Genomic DNA, 23508 nt, shown 5'->3' with positions numbered 1-23508 from the left:
TCATTGGAACGTCTTCTGGGGCAGGGACAATCTATACAAAAGGGATAGGTTGCACCTTAACTTGAGGAGAATCAGTATCCTGGAGGGGAAGTTTGCTGCCTGGGAGGATGTAAACTCATTTGTCAGGGGGCACGAGAATCAGAGCACCAGGACAGTGGAGCCCCTCCCGTGGAGAGACTGAGTGAGTACAGGACCGGTATGTCCAGTAAGAAGGAAGGACAAGGATGTCACGAGAGTTGCAGATTTAGTTACGAAGGAATAGTAAGTGAAATCTAAGGTTTAGGAAGTTAAAGTTGATCCGTGTCCTTGAAGCCAGAGGGGGAAGAAACCTCAAGAGTGGAGTTAGAATAACCAGAAGGAGCCATGAGAGGCCTTTGGCAAGTGGGAGTAAGAGACTCCCAAGGCATTTTGTACTCACGAGGGTAACGAGGAAGAGGGTAGACCACTCACGGATAAAGGTTGGAGAACATGGGCAAGGTGCTAAATGAATACTTTCAGTCGGTGCTTACCGACGAGAAGGTTTCTGCAGGTTTTTGCAGATATGCTGTTGTGTTTTGAGATGATGAAAGAACATAAAACAGAGCAGCACAGCACAGGGAACATGCTGTTCATCCCACAATGTTGTTCTGAACTATTTCAATTAGAAACCATATAGCCAACTAAACTAACCCACTCTGCCTACACAATGTCCGTATCCCTCCATTTCCTGCACATTAAGAGACTCTTAAATGTCTCTATCATACTTGCCTCCAACGTCCTCCCAGGCAGTGCATTCAAGGTACCCACCACTCTCTGCGTAAAGCACTTTCCCTGCACATCTCCACTGAACGTAACCCCTCTCGCCTTAAATGCATGCTTTCTGATTCTCCTTTATCCTTGTGTGGTCCTGCCCTCTTCCTCGTTACCCTCGTGAGTACAAGATGCCTTGGGAGTCTCTTACTCCTACTTGCCAAAGGCCTCTCATGTCTCCTTCTGGTTCTCCAAAGGATACTCATTCTGAGTAGTTGGCTTTGGAGAAAGTGCACGGGAGGTTTACCAAGATGCTGCCTGGACTGGAGGTCATGTACTGAGCGCAGAGCTCAAACAAGCTTGGGTTTTCTTCTGTGGAGCGGTGGAGTCCGAGAGGAGACCTGATGGAAGTTCATAAGATTACGAGAGGCACAGGCAGAGTAGATGGCTGCTATCGTTTCCCAGGGTTGAAATGACTAATATTGAAGGGCATGCATTTAAGGTAGGAGGGGGGAAGTTCAAAGGAGGTGTGTGCAGAAAGTTTTTTACAGGGAGAGTAGTGGGTTGTGTTGTCAGTGTTGGTTCAGGAGGCAGATGTGATAGAGGTGTTGATAAGGCTCTCAGACAGGCACGTGAATGTGCAGAGGATGGGGGGGTTCCCACTCTGTAGAGCTCCGTTATACATGATGGGGTTACATTAGCTGCCCTCTGATCTGTGGGAATTACTCCATGGCCTGGTGTATTTTGCAAATCGATAATCAATACATGCACTATTTTCCAAGCTACTGTGTTTGTTTAATTACTCTTGTCATTTTCTTGTTCGAAGAAAGCATTTTGGCCCTTTTTTGGTAAAGCATAAACTCTCTTGATAACTTTACTGCCAACTTTACAACACTGCTCTGTGGGTGTAATATTGTCTGGAACTTCGTTAGCTGTGCTTGGAGAACTTCCCTTCAGTGCTTTTCTTCAACATATTGGCCAAGAAAACCATCCCATGTGCAGTATGTCCTATGAATTTCGCCTCAGACCTCTATTACTGCTAATTTATCTTGTCTACTTTACTTTCCTTGACTTCTGCATTCCCTGTGATCACCTCCAGTTCCTTACAACTTTTCCTTCTACAGGTGCTGCCTGACCTATTGAGTCTTCTGGCATTTTATTTTTTGTTCTACTATTTGGTGATCTATAAGTATCTCTCAGTAACACTACTCTACCTCACTTCCATTTTAACTATTCTTACAGGTTAGGTACCTTGAACATCCAGCTCCCAGAACGCTAAATAGAAACAGTCTCATTCTCCATAAATAAGATGGATATTTACTCCTACAGTACCTACTTCTATCTGTTGTAGATAGAAATAAATATCTTTTACTGCTTCACTGCTGCCTTTACTGTTCCTGATCTACCTCATTGCAAATGCATCATATATTCATAAGAGCATAAGATATAGGAGCAGAATTAGGCCATTTGGCCCATCGAGCCTGCTCTGCCATTTCAACATGGCTGATCCATTTCCCTCTCAGTCCCAATCTCCTGCCTTCTCCCTGTATCCCTTCGTGCCCTGACCAATCAAGAATCTACCAACCTTGGCCTTAACTGCACATATAGACTTGGTCTCCACAGCTGCCTGTGGTAACACATTCCACAGACTCACCACTCTCTGGCTAAAGAAATTCCTTCTCATCGCTGTTCTAAAAGGACGCCCCTCTGTCCTGAGGCTGTGTCCTCTGGTACTAGACTCCCCCACCATAGGAAACATTCTCTCCACGTCCACTCTATCAAGGCCTTTCACCATTCGATTGGTTTCACCCCTCATTCTTCTGAATTCCAGTGCATACAGGCCCAGAGCCATCAAACACTCTTCATATGACAAGCCATTCAATCCTGGAATCATTTTTGTGAACCTCCTTTGAACCATCTCCAGTTTCAGCACATTCTTTCAAAGATAAGGGACCCAAAACTGCTCACAATACTCCCCAGTGAGGCCTCACCAGTGCTTTATAGAATTTCAACGTTACATCCTTGCCTTTATATTCTAGTCCTCTCGAAATGAATGCTAACATCACATTTGTCTGCCTCACCACAGACTCAACCTGCAAATTTACCTTTAGGGAATCCCGAACCAGGACTCCCAAGACCCCTTACACCTCAAATTCTTAAATGTTGTCATAGTTACACCTTTCACACAGTGGGTGTTGGGTACATGGACTGAGCTGTCAGCTGAAGTGCTGGAGGCAGGTACAATTCCAGTGTTAAAAAGTCATTTGGACAGGTATGTGGATAGACAAGGTCGAGAGGGATACTGGCCCAAATGCAGGCAAGTAGGATAAGCTTAAATGTGTGTCTTGCCCAACATGAACCAGTTGGGCCAAAGAGCTCTAATTTTGTTATTTTAAATTTTGTTTCAATTTTAAAACTACCATTGTTTCTCTTCTGACTTTTCTAATCCATTTACAGTTCTGTTTCTCCCCTTGCTGAATCTTATTTGAGGTTCCCAACATCCAGTGTCTCCTGGGGCTGGGATGAATCTTGAGAAAAAGTATCTGTCCTTCTTTGGACAAGAAAATGGCCCAGTAATTAAACAAATACTTTGGTTCTGTTTTCACAGGGAAAAAAAAAGCACAAAAATAACTTGCCAGAACTGCTGGGGGCCAAAGGTCTATGAGAAAGAGGAATTCTAAGAAATTTGTACCATTTTAACAAGTAATATTGGAGAAATTGATGAAATGTGGTGTCTGGGAATAGGTCGTCAGAATTGCAGGCTACGATAAGGCTTAGTGTGGAAATAGTGCATATATTGATTAACGACTTGCAAAATACTCCAGATCATGGAGTGATCCCCACAAATCAGGGAGTAGCTAATGTAACCCGATCATTTAAAATAGAACTACACAGAGTGGGAGGGAGAATGCTGGGACCAATTATAGAAAATAGGAGAGTATAACACAGGAACAGATCCTTCAGTCACAATATTGTGTCACACTAATGAATGATACGAATCCCTTTGGCATGCACGTAGAGTCATAGGATACTACAGCACAGAAGCTGGCCCTTCAGCCCATCTAGTGCATGCCGAAATATTCTGCTTAGTCCATTCTCTGCACATTCATGTACCTCCTAAGAGCCTTTTAAACATCTTTATTGTATCTCCCTCCACTGACAGTACATTGCAGCACTCTGTGTAAAAATCTTGCCTCCTACATCTCCTTTGAATTTACCCTCTTAGCTAATGAAGACAAGCATGCCACACTCCTTCTTTAACCCCCTATCGACTTTCGGGGGGACGAGGGCTGGTGATTCTAACCGGACACAGGAAGTGTCGAGAGGATTAGGCAAAGGAAGCAAGGAGTTCTGAAAGGTTTAGTCCTGCTGGAGAGGATGAGGATGAAGATGAAGCTGGTCGAGTAGATGAGGGAGATCCAATGATGTGTTCAAAGTCAAAGCCGGGCTGTGGTGTGGTCACTTTTTACTGGTTTACTTGTGCAATACAATAACAGGCCCTTCCGGCCCGATGAGCCAACGCCCTACACTTTTGGAAGGCGGGAGGAAATCAGAGCCCCCGAAGAAGGCCTACATGGCCACGGGGAAAACGTACGAACTCCTTACAGAGAGCAGTGGTAATTGAACCGGGGTCACTGGTGCCGTGACAGTGCTACGCTACCGTGTGGTGCAGAGGTTTGCTCCCTCTTTGCTCCAGCAACCCGGTTCCAAGTTGATCTCTGGCTCTGTCAGTGTGGAGTTCGCATGCTCTCCTGTGAGTACGTGGGTTTCCCTGGTTCCCAGATGGGTGTGTGTGTGTGTGTGTGTATTTGGTACGTGTGGGTGTGTGTGGTGTGTGTGTGTGTGGGGTGGTGTGTGTGTGTGTGGGGTGGGGTGTGTGTGTGTGGTGTGTGTGTGTGTTTGGTGTGTGTGTGTGTGTTTGGTGTGTGTGTGTGTGTTTGGTGTGTGTGTGTGTGTGTTTGGTGTGTGTGTGTGTGGTGGGTGTGTGTGTGTGCGTATGTGTGTGTGTGGTAGGTGTGTGTGTGTGTGTGTTTGGTACGTGTGGGTGTGTGTGTGTGGTGGGTGTGTGTGTGTGGTGTGTGTGAATGTGTGTGTGTGGTGTGTGTGAATGTCTGTGTGTGGTGTGTGAATGTGTGTGTGTGGTGTGTATCTGTGTGTGGTAGGTGTGTGTGTGGTGGGGGGGTGTATGTGTGTGTGTGTGGTGGGTGTGTGTGGTGTGGGGGCGTGTGTGTGTGTGTGTGTGTGTGTGTGTGTGGGGTGGGGTGTGTGTGTGTATTTGGTGTGTGTGTGTGTGTGGTGGGGGTGTGTGTGTGCGTATGTGTGTGTGTGTGGTTGTGTGTGTGTGTGGTGTGTGTGTGTGTTTGGTACGTGTGGGTGGGTGTGTGGGTGTGGTGTGTGTGTGTGTTTGGTACATGTGGGTGTGTGTGGTGTGTGTGTGTGGTGGGTGTGTAATGTATGGGTGTATGCAGAGAGTGACTGTGGTCGTAGCAGCAGACTCAGTGGGCCGCGTAACTCTTGTGATGTGCACTGATGGAAGTTTTGTCAAATAGCGTTGGGAGTGAATGGATGTTCTTCAGGGTGGCAAGTGGTGGGTGTGGAGGTCCAGCCCATCAGTGCCTGGGCACATCTCTTCACAATACACATCAGTGAAGACAATTGCTCCCAACCTGGTGGAATTGCGAGTGCTTGTAATGACATCGAGAGGCTTCAGAGTGATTTCGGAAAGTTGAGTGAGAGGGTAACAGGTACAGAACAACTTGGATTTTCAGCAACTCACCAAGGAACTAAACCGGCCAACTAGTGTCTGTGAAGGGAAATAGAGGGCTAATATTTCAGATCGAGACGCCTAATCTGGACTGGAGCTTAGGTAGACACTTTGGCTGGAGAAACAGAAAGGCTGTATTTTATATTTTCTGTGTGTCGAAGGCTTTGCACATTGACTGAGAGTAAACATGACAGCGCAACAAACAGGTCAGAAGACGAGGAGAGAACAGGCTGGCGCAGGGGCTGAGAGGTCACCTTGTAGAGCTTTATGAAATCATGAGTGCTCGAATGTGAAGTGGGGGGGGGGTTGTAAAGGAGACCTGAGGCGAAGGTGTTTCACACAGGGTGGTGGGTTCATGAAACAAATTGTCAGAGATGGAGGGGGGTATAATTACTGTGTTTAAAATGCATTTGGACAGGCACGTTGAGGGGGAAGGTGTATGGAATATGGACCGAACACATACAGAAGTGACTCATGTTTCTCATTCGGCAGAGATCAGTTGGGGGCAAAGGGCCATTTTCTCTGGTGTAGGATTCTAAATAAAATGTCGAGCCTTCAGTGTAAAAGGCTTTATGAGTCCAGAGAGAAAGGGGCTCGGAACAGGCCAATTGTACAGGGTGTGCTGTCATTACTCCTGAACAACACGTGGCATTTTGGTCCCGGTAGTGGTATTGGTCCATGGCATAACCCCTGCTTTAGACCCTTCGGCCCATCTAGTCCATGCCAACCTGGTCTTCTACCTAGCCCTTTCTTCCTGCACCCAAACCATATCCCTGCAAGCCTCTCTCACCCATGTACCTATCCAAATTTCTCTTAAGTGTTACAATTGAACCTGCATCCACATTCCTGCGGGCAGTTAGTCCTACCCTCACACCACCCTCTGAGTGACGGAGATCCCCCTCAGGTCGGTGAACAGAACTGCATGCAATACTCCACATTTAACCTCATACAACTTCAGCCCAGCCTCGTCCCAAGTCCTGTAGTCTGTGGTCTGATTTATTAAGGACAATGTGCCAATATTTCTCTTTAAGACCTTATCTACCTGTGATGCTACTTTCAAGGAATTATTGATCTGTATTCCCAGATCCCTTCGTTGCACTACACACAGTGCCCAACCATTTACTTTGTAAGTCCTGCCTTGGTTTTTCCTCCCAAAGTGTCACACTTCATACTTGTCTGCATTACATTCCATCTGTCGTTTTAAAGCGCATTTTCCCAGTTGCCGCAGATCATGCTGCAGGCTTTGATAGTCTCCCTCGCTGACCCCAGTCCTGGTGTCAGCAGAAAATTTGCAGATCCATTTTACCGCCATTACCACCTGAATCATTACGCCGATAAACAACAACGGACCCAGCACAGGGGGGAGGACCAACCTTCCATGAAGGGCAGGCGACGGTGGTTCATCAGGGCAATTCCCGGGAGATAGGGGAGGTTACGTCGACGAGGCCTGCACCCATGAGAGAAATCTGTCGACGTTAGAAAGTTTGGATGCCGGGAGACGCAGGAAACAATGCTGGAGGGACTCAGTGGATCTGTGGCAGTGGAGGAAGTGGTACAGGGAGGAGCCTACCTTAGTTGGGAAGGGATCTAGAAATACAAGGTCATGGAGTGCAGAATCAGGCCCTTCAGCCCATCTAGCCCATACTGAACTATTACTGTGCCTGCACTGGGGCCATAGCCCTACACACCCCTCCTATCCATGTTCTCTTAAATGTTAACAAACAATCAGTCTCAGGATATGGGGTAAGACTGAGAGAGAACATAGAATAATGCAGCACAGTCCAGGCCCCTGTTGTTCCATCTTTTTACTGACTCTGACCCTCCTGTCCTACATAGCTCTCCTTTTTCCTAGCATCCATGTGCATACCCAAGATATCCTTAAATGCCCCTAATGTGTCTGCCTCTCCTCCCAACTCCAGCAGGACATTCCACGCACCCATCGCTCTCTGTGTAAAGGACTTACCTGCATACTTTTCTCCAGTCACCTTAAAGTTACGCCCCCTTGTATTAGCCATTTCCACCCTGGGGAAAAGGTCTCTGGCACTCGACTTCGTCTGTGCTTTTATCGTCTTGTACTCCTCTGTCAACTCACCTCTCATCCTCCTTTGTGCCAAAGAGAAAAGCCCTAGTTTGCTCAACCTATCTTCATAAGACGTACCATCTAGTAAAGACAAGATCCTGGTAAATCTCCTCTGCATCCTCTCTGAAGCTTCCACATCCTTCCTAGAATGAGGTGGCCAGAAATGAACACAGTATTCCAAGTGTGATTTTACCAGGGTATAATAGTTAGAAAGGGCGTATATCAGGGTGAAATACAATGTTGGAAATGCATGGCCATGTACTTTGGAAGTAGAAATAAACATGCGGACTATTTTCTAAACGGGGAGAAAATCCAGGAATCTGAGATGCAGAGGGACTTGGGAGCCTTGTGCAGAACACCCTGAAGGTTAACTTGCAGGTTGAGCAGGTGGTGAGGAGGGCAAATGCCATGTTAGCATTCATTTCCAGAGGTCTAGAATATAAGAGCAGGGATGTGGTGCTGAGGCTTTATAAGGCACTGGTGAGGCTTCACCTTGAGTATTGTGAACAGTTTTGGGCCCCTCATCTTAGAAAAGATGTGCTGGCATTGGAGAGGGTCCAGAGGAGGTTCACAAAGATGAGTCCAGGAATGAAAGGGTTATCATATGAGGAATGTTTGATGGCTTTGGGTCTGTACTCCCTGGAATTCAGAAGAATGAGGGGGCATTTCATTGAAACCTTTTGAATGTTGAAAGGCCTAGAGAGAGTAGATGTGGAAACAATGTTTCCCATGTGGGAGAGTCTAGAACAAGAGGGCACAGCCTCAGGATAGAGGGGCACCCTTTCAAAACAGATGCAGAGAAATTTCTTTAGCCAAAGGGTGGTGAATTTGTGGAATTTGTTGCCATATGCAGCTGTGGAGGCCAGGGCATTGGGGGTATTTAAGGCAGAGATTAATAGGTTCTTGATTGGACATGGCATCAAAGGTTACAGGGAGAAGGCCGGGGAGTGGGGTTGAGGAGACGATAGGGAAAAAGGATCAGCCATGATTGAATGGCAGAGCAGACACGATGGGCCAGATGGCCTAATTCTGCTCCTATGTCTTATGGTCTAATAGAGATGCAACATTTTCTCTTGGCTCTTGAACTCAATTCCCTGACTATTGAAGGGTTACATACGATATACATCTATAACCTCCCCTTTCATCTTGTGTAGCAAATTTGAGGGAACTATAAACTTGGACCCTGAGATCCCTTTGTTCCTCCGCTCTGCCAAGACCCTTGCCAACATCCCTGCATTCTGCCTTCAAATTCAACCTTCCAAAATAAATCACTTCACCCTTTGCTGAGTTGTACTGTCTGCCACTTCTCCACCCAGCTCTGCATCCTCCCAATGGCCCACTGCAACCTAAAGCAACCCTCCAGACTGTCCACAGCTCCACCAACCTTCTGTAATGGCCATATCATCATAGTTCCGTGCTATAAGTTAATCATCCTTATTGGGCAATACCATCTGACTGGTCCCAACTTCACTGACCCCCCAAACACAGGGCCAAGGTCATAAAGAACCATCTTCAGCGAAGATCGCACAGGCCTCAACACTTCTTCTGTGCCAGTTCCACACAACCTTCAACTCACCAATTTTTCAACAATTTATCCACCTCTTAAAATCTATAAGAACATAAGATCAGGATGGGACCATTCAGCCCATCAAGTCTGCCCCACCATTTTATCATGGCTGATCCATTTCCCTGTCAACCCCATTCTCCTGCCTTTTCCTGTAACCTTTCATGCTCTGACTAATCAAGAACCTATCGATCCTCACCTTAAATACACCAATGAGCTCTACAGCCACCTCTGGCAACAAATTCCACAAATTCACCACCCTCAGGCTAAAGAAATTCCTCCTTGTCTCTGTTCTAAGTGGATATCCCTCTACTCTGAGTCTGTGCCCTCTAGTCCTAGACTCCACCACCATAGGAAACGTCCTCTCCACATCCACTCCACTTAGGCCTTTCAACATTCGATAGGATTCAGTGAGATTCCCCACCACCAACACCCCTCATTCCAGCGGGTACAGGTCTCGAGCCATCAATCTCTACTCATACTACGAGCCTTTCATTCCTGGAATCATTCTCACAAACCTCTTCTGAAAGGTCAGCACATCCTTTCTTAAATAAGTGGCCCAAAATGCCTCAGAATACTTTAAGTGAGGGCTCACCAGTGCTTTATGAAGCCTCAGCATTACATCCTCACTTTTATATTCTAGTCCTCTTGAAATGATCATTAACATTGCATTTGCCTTCCTTACCACCAACTCAACCTGCAAATTTACCTTTAGGGAATCCTGCACGAGAACTCCCAAGTCCCTTTGCACCTTGTTTTTTTTTGATTTTTCTCCCAAATTTTTAGATTAGATTATGAGGACACTCAGTCCTCGTTTATTGTCATTTAGAAACGCATGCATTAAAAAATGATACAATGTTCCTCCGGTATGATATCACAGAAACACAGGACAGGCCAAGACTAAAACTGACAAAACCACATTATTATAACATATAATTACAACAGTGCAAAGCAATACCATAATCTGATAAAGAACAGACCATGGGCACAGTAAAAAAGTCTCAGGTCTCGATAGCCCCATCATCTCACGCAGACAGTAGAAGGGAGAAACTCTCCCTGCCATGAACCTCCAAGCGCCGTAAACTTGCTGATGCAGAATCCTGGAAGCACCTGACCGCAGCCAACTCTGAGTCCGTCCGAAAACTTCGAGCCTCCAACCAGCCCTCCGACACCTAGCACCGAGCACCATCTCTGCCGAGCTCTTTGACCCCGCCCAGACCGCTGAGCAACAAGCAAAGCTGAGGACTCGGGGCCTTCCCCTCCGGAGATTCTGGATCACACAGTAGCAGCAGCAGCGAAGCAGGCGTTTCAGAAGCTTCACCGGATGTTCCTCAGTGCTCTCACGTCCGTCTCCATCAAATCAGGATTGTGCACGGCACCCTACTTGACAGATAACCGATATCACCTCCGGAGCGGCTGCTGCGCTCCGGAGCGGCTGCTGCGAACTGTGTCACATCGCCATCTTCTCCTCCTGAATTAGAAAATAGTCTTTGCTTTTATTCCTTCTGCCAAAGTGCACGACCACACACTTCCTGATGCTGGATTCCATCTGCCACTTTGCCCATTCTCCTAATCTGTCTAAATCCTTCTGCAGACTCCCCGCTTCCTCAACAGTACCTGTCTCTCCACCTATCTTTGTATCATCTGAAAACTTGGCCACAAAGCCATCAATTCCTTCATCCAAATCACTGACACAACATAAAAACAAACAGTCCCAACACCGATCCCCGTGGAACACCGCTGGTCACTGGCAGCCAATCAGAAATGCTCCCCTTATTCCTACTCTTTGCCTCCTGCCAATCAGAAAATGCTCTATCCATGCTAGTGGCTTACCTGGAATACCATGGGCTCGTAACTTGTTAAGCAGCTTCACGTGTGGCACATTGTCAAGACCTTCTAAAAATCCAAGTATACAATATCCACCAATTCTCCTTTTCTATCCTACTTGTTGTTTCCTCGAAGAATTCCAACAGATTTGTCAGGCAGGATTTCCCCTTAAGGAAACCATGCTGACTTTGGCTTATTTTATCATGTGCCCCAAGTACCCTGAAACCACATCCTTAACAATCAACTCCAACATCTTACCAGCCACTGGGGTTAGGCTAACTGGCCTATAATTTCCTTTCTTCTGCCTCCCTCCTTTTTTGAGGAGTGGAGGGACATTTCCAACTTTCCAGTCCTCCGGAACCATTCCAGAATCTAGTGATTCTTGAAAGATCATTGCTAATAACTACAGAATCTCTTCAGCCACCGCTTTCAGAACCCTGGGGTGTACACCATCTGGTCCAGGTGACTTATCTACCTTCAGGCCTTTCAGTTTCCACAATCTCAACCTTGCAGGGCAGAGAATTTCAGATCAGCACTGTGAGAAGAAATCTCTACACACCTCAGTATTAATTCACTACCCTATATTTTGAAACCAAGTCCCAGCGAAGTTCTTCCACCGGTAGAAACATCTCAACATCTCTGCTGTCATGTCCTATGAGGATCTTACATGCTTCAATTAGCCCATGGTCTCAACTCCTTTGAATACAGATCCAACTTTTCTCCCATCTGTGTTAGGACAACCTAGGAATTGAGCCAGTAGACAAAATCAAACTCCTGGATGAACTCAGTGGGTCTGGCAGTGTCTGGATATGAAGAGATAGGCGATGTTTTAAGAATCTTTATGGAAGTTCTCAACCCTAAACATTGACACTTTTTTCCTCCACAGAGTTGTCAACAGATTGGTTGTGGCTCCACCTTAAAGGCTGATCTAAACTTGTGTGTCAAATGTACGCCATAGGTATGGCGTAGTCGCGTACCTATGCTGTACTCTACGCCGAATGCTACACTGTAGCCTTACGCGCACCTCTTCCAAAACATAACTACGCGTTGCGGCGACGCAGACCGAACAACTGTGATTGGTCCACTTGGTAGCATCGCATTTCCTCCTACGCTGCAATAGCTTCCCATTGGGTGACTGAAGGGCAGGGAAGGAACTCTGGCTGCAATGCTTTCCATAAAGCTTTCCAGACCTCCGAAATTATGGAGGACCCTGTGCTTGATGCTGGTTTGTAGCTAGCTGCTACAGCCTGTTGACTTCCACCTGAAGTTAAAACTCAAATGGTGACTGCCAGTCTCTGAGTATACTGTGTGTACACTGACACGAAATAAATGGTTGGAGACGATGAACCAAGTCGTCAAATCTACCTGCCGACATCCGAAAATATTTGAAATGCATTTCCTCGTCCGTGTCTCTCAGTGGCCGGACAAGCACAGAAAATTCACCCTCCTTCAGTTTCAGTCGCTATTGTTTGAAGTTTGAGTTTCTTTGTGTTGAGTTTCAACATGAAGAAACTCAACACAGTGGCATAGAAACCCCACCGCCAACTAGCGTTTTGGCGGTGAATTGCAGAGCAACGCAGACACACCTACACACAAGTATAAATGCTCAAAACGGCGTAGCCCACTTGTGTAGGCTGCGGCGTAAGCCAGTACACACAAGTATAAATCAGCGTTTACTTCATTTGCAGTCTTTTGTGTCACCAGTTCACCCAGAGATTCACTTTTTGAATAGCCTCTATTACAGTATAGCCTTCCCTAAATAAGACGATCTAAACCACGCTCAGTACTCCAGGGGTGACCTCATTAACATCCTGTGCAAGTAGAACAGCATCTCCCTGTTTGTAGACTCCAGACACCTTGTAGTAAAAGGCCAAGATGCTACTTGCCTTGCTAACCACTTGCTGCACCAACTTTGGAAATAGTTATCACTATCATTTTCTTGAGTTCCTCCTTCTTATCCAAGCCCTAACTGGCATACATGCTACATTTCTCCGCAGATACCGCTGAGGGCTACGCGAAGCTTGGAGTCAGACAGATTCACGGGTGAGATGGTGAATGTAAGAGCAGCGACCCACAGCACAGGTGAGGCACGCACTGCATCAAAGGTTGGATGTTCAATTTAATGTCAGAGAAGTGTATACAATATACATCCCGAAATGCTTTTTCTTCACAAACACCACGAAAACAGAGAAGTGCCCCAAAGAATGAACGAGTTAAATGTGAGAACCCCAAGGTCCCCCCCCATGCGTAAGTGGTGACAAGCAACAATCCCCTCTCCCCCAACCGGCAAAACAAAAAGCGCACCCACTACCGAGGATAAGCGTGAGCTAAGTGATAGTACAGACACAAACCTTGCAGTTACCCCAAAGACTATCGCAATTCATCCGGCCTTTGACAACGCACAGGTTCTCTCTCTTCCTAGCAAGCGGGAGACATAACAACAACCCGCTGGTTTACGATGTTAAAAAGTCCTTTTTGTCACTTTTCACGAGCTCTGTGCCCGAAGATCGCAAAGATCTCGGATCTTTGGGCCCATAGCGAAAGATTTTCCAGCCTCCCCGACGCCACACAAGTTTCCTGCCGTGACACCGACCCTCCAGAGCCCCGAGATCTTAGGCTTCCAAATACTAGGCCGCCTCTCAGGCCTACTCCTTGGGGTAGAACAACGGCCAGCCCTGAAACCCCAAGAATGGGTCCAATTCCCGCAAAGAACCAAAGTCAGTGTGTAACTGCAGGTCAGGGTCTTCAAAAGAACCCTGAAAGGGAAAAATAAAGATATTAAAGATTACACTTCAACATTCAAAGATGTGTCTGTCTACCAACATTTGATAACGAAACCCTGCACTCTGGCTGTCTAAATGTCCTCTGTGGCAAAAAGTAAAGGCTATTTGTCGCCATGTACAACAGTACAGGAACACAATCCAGGTCTCACCTGCCATTCCCATTTTACCTGAGAATTCATTGGGTCACCTTAAGATGCTGAAGGTTCTACAGGTGACAAGTCCTTCTCTTTTAGGATCCTTATCACCAAAACATACATCACTGCTGTCGTGGTAGTTAGTAGTGTTATTCCTCGGCCACTCCCACATGGGAGGAGCTGACATACTGTACAAGCAGGGTTGTCAATAAAGTTGAATTGAATATCCTGCATGCTGGGATCCTGGTGTGCTCTGCACTCTCCCTCAATAACAAACACAACATCTGCCATCTGTGGGAGCTTGCAATTGTGGTTCTTCTATTCTGATAATATTTTTAAGTGATTCTTTGGCTGTAGGGCGCCCTAACAAGACAGAAGATGCTTTTTGTCATGGAGTCATACAGCATGGAAACAGGCCCTTCAGCTCAACTCATCCCTCCTGACCAAGATGTCTATTTGAGCAACTCTGTTTGTCCTGCATTTGACTCATCCCACTAAACCTTTCCTATCCATCAACTTGGCCAAATGTGTTATAAACGTAATTGTACCCACATCGACAGCTTCCCCTGCCAGCTCATTCCATGTAAATGCCACCCTCTGAGTGAAAAACCTGGCCCTCAGGTCCTTTTCCCTCATTCCCCTCTCACCGGAAATCTACCTCGAAGAAATGATTGTCACCTTTTCAGTACCACTCATGATTTTGCAAGCCTCTAAATCACCCTTCGGCCTCCTACACTCCAGCCTCACAGCCTCTCCTTGTCCCAATTCTAACATCTTCTTTCCTGTAAACACAAGGAATTCTGCAGATGCTGGAAATTCAAGCAACACACATCAAAGTTGCTGGTGAACGCAGCAGGCCAGGCAGCGTCTCTAGGAAGAGGTACAGTCGACGTTTCGGGCCGAGACCCTTCGTCAGGACTAACTGAAGGAAGAGTTAGTAAGAGATTTGAAAGTGGGAAGGGGGAAAAAATCCCAGAGGATGGGCAAGGGGTATAGTCAGAGGGACAGAGGGAGAAAAAGGAGAGTGAGAGAAAGAAAGTGTGTATATAAGTAACGGATGGCGTACTCCATCCGTTATTTATTTATCTACACACATTCTTTCTTTCTCTCTCTCTCCTTTTTCTCCCTCTGTCCCTCTGTCTATACCCCTTGCCCATCCTCTGGGTTTCCCCCCCTCCCACTTTTCTTTCTCCCTGGGCCTCCTGTCCCATGATCCTCTCGTATCCCTTTTGCCAATCACCTGTCCAGCTCTTGGCTCCATCCCTCCCCCTCCTGTCTTCTCCTATCATTTCAGATCTCCCCCTCCCCCTCCCACTTTCAAATCTCTTACTAACTCTTCCTTCAGTTAGTCCTGACGAAGGGTCTCGGCCCGAAACGTTGACTGTACCTCTTCCTAGACATGCTGCCCGGCCTGCTGCGTTCACCAGCAGCTTTGATCTTCTTTCCTGCACCCTTTCCAGCTTAAGGACATCCTTCCTACAACCAAGCAAGCTGAGCTGCACGCAGTAGGCCTCGCTAACTCTTGTACTCAGTGCCCTGATAGATGAAGGTCAGGTGTGCCAAATACCTTGTTCACCACTCTACCTACCCGTGTCTCCACTTCCAGAGAAAGATGCGCATTTACCCGTAGGTCTCTCTGTTCTACAGGGCCCTAACCAGTCCTGCCCTGGTTTAATTGCCCAAGGTACTACACCTCAATCTTGTCCAATTTCAATTCTATCCATCACACTTTGACCCACTTCCCTGTTTGATTGAGATCTTGTTATAGTTTCAGATAACCACTCTTACTGGTCCACTATATCACCAATCTTCTTGTCATACACAGGCTCAATAACTATGCTAACTACTATGTATAAGTGTAGGCCAAACTACTTATAAAAAAGTAATTTTCATCATTTAATGGGCATCAATGAAGTTGGAGGTCATTGTAAGCAGGCCCAGGACACTCCTGTAGGACAACCACTAAACACATCTTTCCCCCACCCCTCCAGCCCGCCCCACTTTCTGTAGGGATCACTTTCTCTGTGACTCCCTTTTCCATTCGTCCACCCACACTGACCTCCCTCCTGGTACTTAGCCCTGCGGGCAGCACAAGTGCTACACCTCCCCGTTCAACTTCTCCCTCACCGCCATCCAGCACCCCAAACGGTCCTTCCGGGCGAGGCACACGTCATCTACAAATCTGTCAGTGAGTCTCCCGATGTGGTCTCCTCAACATCGGTGAGACCTAACGTGGATCGAGGACTGCTTCATCGCGGTGTCCACCCAGTTTAATCCTACTCCCAACATGCCAGTCTATGGCCTCCTCCACTGCCGTGATGAGGCCACTCTCAGAATGGAGGAGCAACACCTCATATTCTGTCTGGGTGTGTGTTCGTCCATCGTCGACGTCGATGAGGGCCTTGACACCATTATGAAGGTGTTGAGACTAGCACGTGATTTGGATTTAAGTGAGGGAGAGTTGCGCAGCATCAGCCTCACTCTCTCTTCCCGATTCCCATCTGGATCCAGTGGCAAGACAGAGTCTAGACGGCCTGGAGATGGGACTAGGCGCAGTGGATGACCAGGACGTCTTCTGTGTCTTGTCCTGCTCTACACGTTCCACGAAGCTTGCAGAGACCGCCTTCTTGACGGTTGGACCTTCCAGTGGTCTCGTCCGCTCAATCCGCTGGAGCCTGTCTTCACATGCTGGGGTAGGCAACTCCCTATCTCACCGAGGGTTTGAGACCCGTTGGCTACCCTCACCTGGTTTAGCCGGCTTGTCGAAGCCGTTGCCCGGGGTGTGGCCGCTGTCACATGCACACAGCTACGGGGAGCTACAGGTGAGAGCTGAGTGCCAGGTGGGGACCAAAGGTGGACGAACCACCCTGAAAAGGACGCAACATGTTCCCCCACCAGAGGTGCTACCCCTCCCTGACACCCCATACACCCCTTCTGGGTAGCCTCAACCTGACAGCATGAGCACTGTGTCTCTAACTTGGGCAATGACCTCCCCTCTCTTTTTCCATTCCCCATTCTGACTTTCCTCTTATCCCTTCTCTTCACCTGCCCGTCATCTCTTGGCACCCCTCCACCTTCCCTTCCTCCCATGCTCCATTCTGCTTTCCTGTCAGATTCCTTCCCAGTCAGCCCTTTACTTTTGCACTTACCACATCCTAGCTTCTCACTTCATTCCTCCTCCCCACCCTGGCTTCACCTATCACCTACCAAGGTTCAAGGTACATTTAAAGTCCCTTCAGGGTAAGGCACACTCTGAGATTCATCTCCTCCAGATAGCCACGAAACAAAGAAAACCATGGAAGCTGTTCAAAAGGAAAATATCAACCCCCTCACATAGAAAAAAACAAATTGCGCAAACAGCAACAGGAACTCCAAACCTCCGAACACACACACACACCGTGAAGGTATAACATAAAATTCCCTTCAAAATTGCTCAATCGGTGAAGCAGCCCTGCCTCCATGCAACACCACCTATACAATTTTCAGGCAAGGGCTGATAAGTATCATTCTCACCCGGCAACAATCATCCCCTACCACTGCCAAGTCCACATCAACAATAACCTAGGGGCCACCACCGAGAGAACAGAAGGGTAGGCAGAGGCTGTGTGCATGTAGGGAGCAGCTCAGCTCCTAATGCAGTCTGTCCAACGTCTGCAAGGCATTAATGAGAAGTGTGATGGAATGTCTGCATTTACAGGCTATTCCCGGATAATGAACGGATTCCATGCTCACAGATGTCTGTTAGTTAATTCTGTCCATATGTTGGAAAGTACATAATAACGCCACTTTACGGCATCGTAGTGAGTGGCATCAAAAGCACATAAGATTGATAAGAGAGAACTGTTACTAGAGAGAGAGAGAGAGAGAGAGGTGGGGGGAATGAGTGCTGCCTTTCATGAGAACACATGCACATACATCGAACTTTAGAATTCGATAATATTTTGTTGGAGTTTCCACAATTTGGGTCGAGGTGTCTGTTAATGAAACGTTTGTAACCCTGGACAGCCTGTGCCAAAATTAGAAACAAGAGAAAATCTGCAGATGCTGGAAATCCAAGCAACACACATGCACGCGCACACACACACACACACACACACACACACACACACACACACACACACACACACACAAAGTGCTGGAGGAACTCAGCAGACCTATGGAAAAGAGTACAGTCGACGTTTCGGGCCGAGACCCTTCGGCAGGACATACAGTCGACGTCTCGGCCCGCAACGTCGACTGTACATTTTTCTGTAGATATCGCCTGGCCTGCTGAGTTCCTCCAGCATTTTTTGTGTGTGCCAAAATTAGTGCAGCTCCAAGAACTCTAAAACACTTTTACAGGAAAGCGGCTTTGGCGATTATGTGAAGATCACCTCAAGAAAACTAGCTTTCACTCAAGCAATGTCATTAAATAGCCAAATTTAAATTCCCAAGCTATTATGGTAGGATAAGGACGTACTTCCATAATACATGTGGCATGCTCTGCTCCCTTAACATAACCCCAATACTGTAGGCAGTGCCTCTAACTACATCGGTAGATTAAATTAGCTCATTGTCACATACTCTCGGCTGTAATGAAATCCCTTGCTTTAGCGAATTTCACAGAGTGAACGGTACACATGGTAATAATAAATACAACAATAAATAGTTGCTAAAGAGGCAATAATGAGCAAGGAAGGGGGAGTTAAGAGTCTGAGAATGTAGAACAGAGAAGGGGAAGTCAGGCTACGTCCACACTGGACTGCATAAATCCGTAACCGAAGCTTTTTATCTTCGTTTTGACCCTCCATCCTCACTGAAACGGCGTTTTCCTCCCCTGAAAACAGAGCTTTTCTAAAATGCTCTCCAGAGTGTGTAAATCTGAAAAGGCCGGTTGGGCGGTGTAGTGTGTACGGGGTAACCGGAGCTTTTTAAAAACGCTGTCATGGCGTGCCGTATCAGATGGCAGCAGCGTGACGTTTCATTGTTTTCTTGGACGCAACCTCCAACACCACAACAACAATGGCTGACGGCTTCACGCGTGTGTTGTTTACTTTATTGTCTACGTTAATAGCTGCTTTTTCCAGCGGAGGTTTTCTTTGTATTCCTCGAAGACATTGTTGAAAACTTTCTTTCGCTGTTGTTGTAGGTACTGTAGTTTTTGACCAATGGAAATAGCACATCGCCGCCGCGGAAACGGAAATAGCATACCGTTTCCTCTTCACTTGTGTTCTGTAGATGTGTCCTGCGCGTGCCCAGTAGGAGGAGATTTGCCCAAATACCTGTTTTAATGTGGACGGGAGTATTTTCAAAAACGCCTGGTGTTGACACCTATCGTTTTTATGTGAAACCGGCGTTTTCAAAATTATCCGGTCTAGTGTGGGCCTAGCCTTAGATTCAGAATCAGGTTTATTATCATTGGCATGTGGCGTGAAATTTAACTCAACAGCAGCAGTTCAATGCAATACATAATGCAGAAGAAAAAAACAAAATAAAATAATAACAATAAATAAATGTGAAAAGTGACTGGTTCAGGAGTCTGGTAGCAGTGGGGGAGAAGCTGATCTAAGTCTGGATGTCAAGTTCCTGTATCTTCCCTTGAAGAGAGAAGAGGGAAAAGGAGCTGGTAGAGTGTTGAGGTGTCAGTTTTGAGTTTTTCTCTCAAGTATCTGGAACGACAACCTCAAACTCAAGAACAAGTCCGATACCAACAGAGTACCAGCTCACCTTTTGGTCGATACCTCATCTAATGCCATTGCACAAGGGCGACTAAATGTCCTTCTTGTGTGTTTGATTTTTGTTTAGTATGTTTGTAAGGTTTGAATCGGGCTACTGGAGCGGAGCATATGGCGATGGAAACGTGGCTGCCTGTTGATGTTGCTCTGTCTGATGTGCCAGGTTACCTGAAGGTGCTCGTGAAGGACCGCTGGCAGACTCTCTGGTGTCGTGTCCAGGACCAAGTGCTCTTCATGTACAAGGACAACAGCACGGCTGGGAAATTGCACTTCTCCGTGGACCTGCAGGGCTGTGAAGTTAGAGCAGAGGCCAACAAAGCTCACAATCGCAGACTTACCATTTCCCATCAGAACAAGGATCTGGCAGTGCTGCAGGTAAGATATGTAATCTAACTGTGCTGGCCACCGAGGCTTAACCATTAACCATTACACAGCCATTAATCAGATTGGAGATTAAAGATGTACAACAAGGCAGTGTATGGTGTAGAAGGGGGATGTGTACTATGTACAACGAGACAGTGTATGGTGTAGGAGGGGATGTGTACTGTGTACAATGAGGCAGTGTTTGGTGTAGGAGGGGGTGTACTGTGTACGAGGCAGTGTATGGTGTAGGAGGGGGTGTGTACTGTGTACGAGGCAGTGTATGGTGTAGGAGGGGTGTGTACTGTGTACAACGAGACAGTGTATGGTGTAGGAGGGGTGTGTACTGTGTACAACGAGGCAGTGTATGGTGTAGGAGGGGGTGTACTGTGTACGAGGCAGTGTATGGTGTAGGAGGGGGTGTGTACTGTGTACGAGGCAGTGTATGGTGTAGGAGGGGGTGTGTACTGTGTACAACGGGGCAGTGTATGGTGTAGCAGGGGGTGTGTACTGTGTACAATGGGTCAGTGCATGGTGTAGGAGGGGGTGTGTACTGTGTACGAGGCAGTGTATGGTGTACGGGGTGTGTACTGTGTACGAGGCAGTGTATGGTGTAGGGGGGTGTATACTGTGTAGGAGACAGTGTATGGTGTAGGAGGGGTGTTTACTGTGTGCGGGGCTGTGTATGGTGTAGGAGGGGGTGTATACTGTTTACAATGAAGTAGTGTATGGTATAGGAGGGGGTGTACTGTGTACGAGGCAGTGTATGGTGTAGGAGGGGGTGTGTACTGTATACGAGGCAGTGTATGGTGTAGGGGTGTGTACTGTGTACGAGGCAGTGTATGGTGTAGGAGGGGGTGTGTACTGTGTACAAGGCAGTGTGTGGTGTAGGAGGGGGTGTGTTCTGTGTATGAGGCAGTGTATGGTGTAGGTGGGGGTGTGTACTGTGTATGAGGCAGTGTATGCTGTAAGAGGGGGGTCTGCACTGTGTACGAGGCAGTGTATGGTGTAGGAGGGGGGTGTACTGTGTACGAGGCAGTGTACGGTGTAGGAGGGGGTGTGTACTGTGTACGAGGCAGTGTATGGTGTAGGAGGGGGGTGTACTGTGTACGAGGCAGTGTACGGTGTAGGAGAGGGTGTGTACTGTGTACGAGGCAGTGTATGGTGTAGGACGGGTGTGTACTGTGTATGAGGCAGTGTATGGTGTAGGGGGTGTGTACTGTGTACGAGGCAGTGTATGGTGTAGGAGGGGGGTGTACTGTGTACGAGGGGGTGTACTGTGTACGAGGCAGTGTATGGTGTAGGCGGGGTGTGTACTGTGTACGAGGCAGTGTATGGTGTAGGAGGGGGGTGTACTGTGTACGAGGCAGTGTACGGTGTAGGAGGGGGTGTGTACTGTGTACGAGGCAGTGTATGGTGTAGGAGGGGGGTGTACTGTGTACGAGGCAGTGTACGGTGTAGGAGGGGGTGTGTACTGTGTACGAGGCAGTGTATGGTGTAGGACGGGTGTGTACTGTGTATGAGGCAGTGTATGGTGTAGGGGGTGTGTACTGTGTACGAGGCAGTGTATGGTGTGGGGGGGTGTACTGTGTACGAGGGGGTGTACTGTGTACGAGGCAGTGTATGGTGTAGGCGGGGTGTGTACTGTGTACGAGGCAGTGTATGGTGTAGGGGGTGTGTACTGTGTACGAGGCAGTGTATGGTGTAGGAGGGGGTGCACTGTGTATGAGGCAGTGTATGGTGTAGGAGGGGTGTTTACTGTGTACGAGGCAGTGTACGGTGTAGGAGGGTGTGTGTACTGTGTATGAGGCAGTGTATGGTGTAGGAGGGGTGTGTACTGTGTACGAGGCAATGTATGGTGTAGGAGGGGTGTTTACTGTGTACGAGGCAGTGTACGGTGTAGGAGGGGCTGTGTACTGTGTACGAGGCAGTGTATGGTGTAGGAGGGGGTGTGTACTGTGTACGAGGCAGTGTATGGTGTAGGAGGGGGTGGTGTACTGTATACGAGGCAGTGTATGGTGTAGGAGGGGGTGTGTACTGTGTACGAGGCAGTGTATGGTGTCGGGGTGTGTGCTGTGTACGAGGCAGTGTATGGTGCAGGCGGGGGGTGTACTGTGTACGAGGCAGTGTATGCTGTAGGGGGGGTGTGTACTGTGTACGAGGCAGTGTATGGTTTAGGAGGGGTGTGTACTGTGTACGAGGCAGTGTATGGTGTAGGAGGGGTGTACTGTGTATGAGGCAGTATATGGTGTAGGAGGGGTGTGTACTGTGTATGAGGCAGTGTATGGTGTAGGAGGGGGTGTGTACTGTGTACGAGGCAGTGTATGGTGTCGGGGTGTGTGCTGTGTACGAGGCAGTGTATGGTGCAGGCGGGGGGTGTACTGTGTACGAGGCAGTGTATGCTGTAGGGGGGGTGTGTACTGTGTACGAGGCAGTGTATGGTGTAGGAGGGGTGTGTACTGTGTACGAGGCAGTGTATGGTGTAGGAGGGGTGTACTGTGTACGAGGCAGTGTATGGTGTAGGAGGGGGGTGTACTGTGTACTGTGGGGAAATGTACTTCAGGGTGAAATTGCATGCAGTTTGTAACAGGATTGTATAGAGTGTATAAAGAAGGCAAATACTGAACAAGTGGTGGTGAACTCTGCCAGTAGGGTGGGGATAGAAATGTGGGATCACTGAGATCGCACTGGGCACAGCCCTTACCGACACACTCTACACTATCCTGTCACATACTGTACACCGCCCCATTGTACACTGTACACAGATGTTGTGTGCTGCACACAGCCCTATCCTAGGCTGTACAAACTGCACACTCTCAGACATTGTAGCCAGCTCTGTTCTGTGCTGCACAGAGCCCTGAAACAACGGCCGTCCACAATCACCCGCAGCTTGTCGAACTGGCCACCACGATACAAACCGGAAACAGAAACAGAAAACGGTGAAAACACTCTGCAGCACCTGGTGCACTTGCCTTCATGGGCGAGGACAGGGAATATAAAAGTTGGGATGTCATGTACAGAACTTTGTTAGACCCCACTTGGAATACTGTGTACAGTTCTGGAAAAGATTCACTAGGGTGTTGCCCAGAATGGAGGGCTAAAGTTACAAGGAAATATTGGAGAGGCTGGGATTATTCACGTTGGAATGTCGGAAGCTGGGGGTGACCTTAAAGAGGTTTATAAAATCATGAGGGGCATAGATAGGATGAGAGTCTTATTCCCAGGATAGGAGCGTTTTGAACCAGGGGACACAGGTTCAAGTTGAGAATGGAGAAACTCAGAGGAGGTGTGGGCAGTAGCTTTTTCATCCAGAGGGTGGTGGTGACCTGCTCCGAGGTGGTAGAGGCAGACACAATTGCAATGTTTAGAGGTCGCTTGGATGTGTACGGACAGGAAAGGTGGAGAGGGACAGGGGCCTAACGTGTGCAAATGGGATCGTAGATAGGCATCACAGTGAGGTGGGGGTAAGTGCCTGTGTGTGTGCTGTACCATTCTCTGATTCCATAAGGCGTTAGTGCTTCCCTCTCCACAGACGCTGCCTGACGGTCTGAG

General features: G+C 47.7%; 1 protein-coding gene across 1 annotated transcript in view; it reads left to right on the top strand.

Moving 5' to 3' along the window:
* Window positions 1-23508, top strand: part of LOC134350926 (actin filament-associated protein 1-like 2) — a 154567-nt gene that overhangs the window by 100962 nt on the left and 30097 nt on the right. The window contains 2 exon segments of the mRNA XM_063056771.1: window positions 12963-13047; window positions 19760-19971. Of these exon segments, the coding sequence (XP_062912841.1) occupies window positions 12963-13047; window positions 19760-19971 (297 nt within the window).

The sequence above is a fragment of the Mobula hypostoma genome, chromosome 8 (genome assembly GCF_963921235.1).
Source record: "Mobula hypostoma chromosome 8, sMobHyp1.1, whole genome shotgun sequence".
Lineage (NCBI taxonomy): Eukaryota > Metazoa > Chordata > Chondrichthyes > Myliobatiformes > Myliobatidae > Mobula > Mobula hypostoma.
The sequence above is the reverse complement of the archived record's forward strand: the minus strand, read 5'-3'. Positions and strand labels throughout refer to the sequence as shown.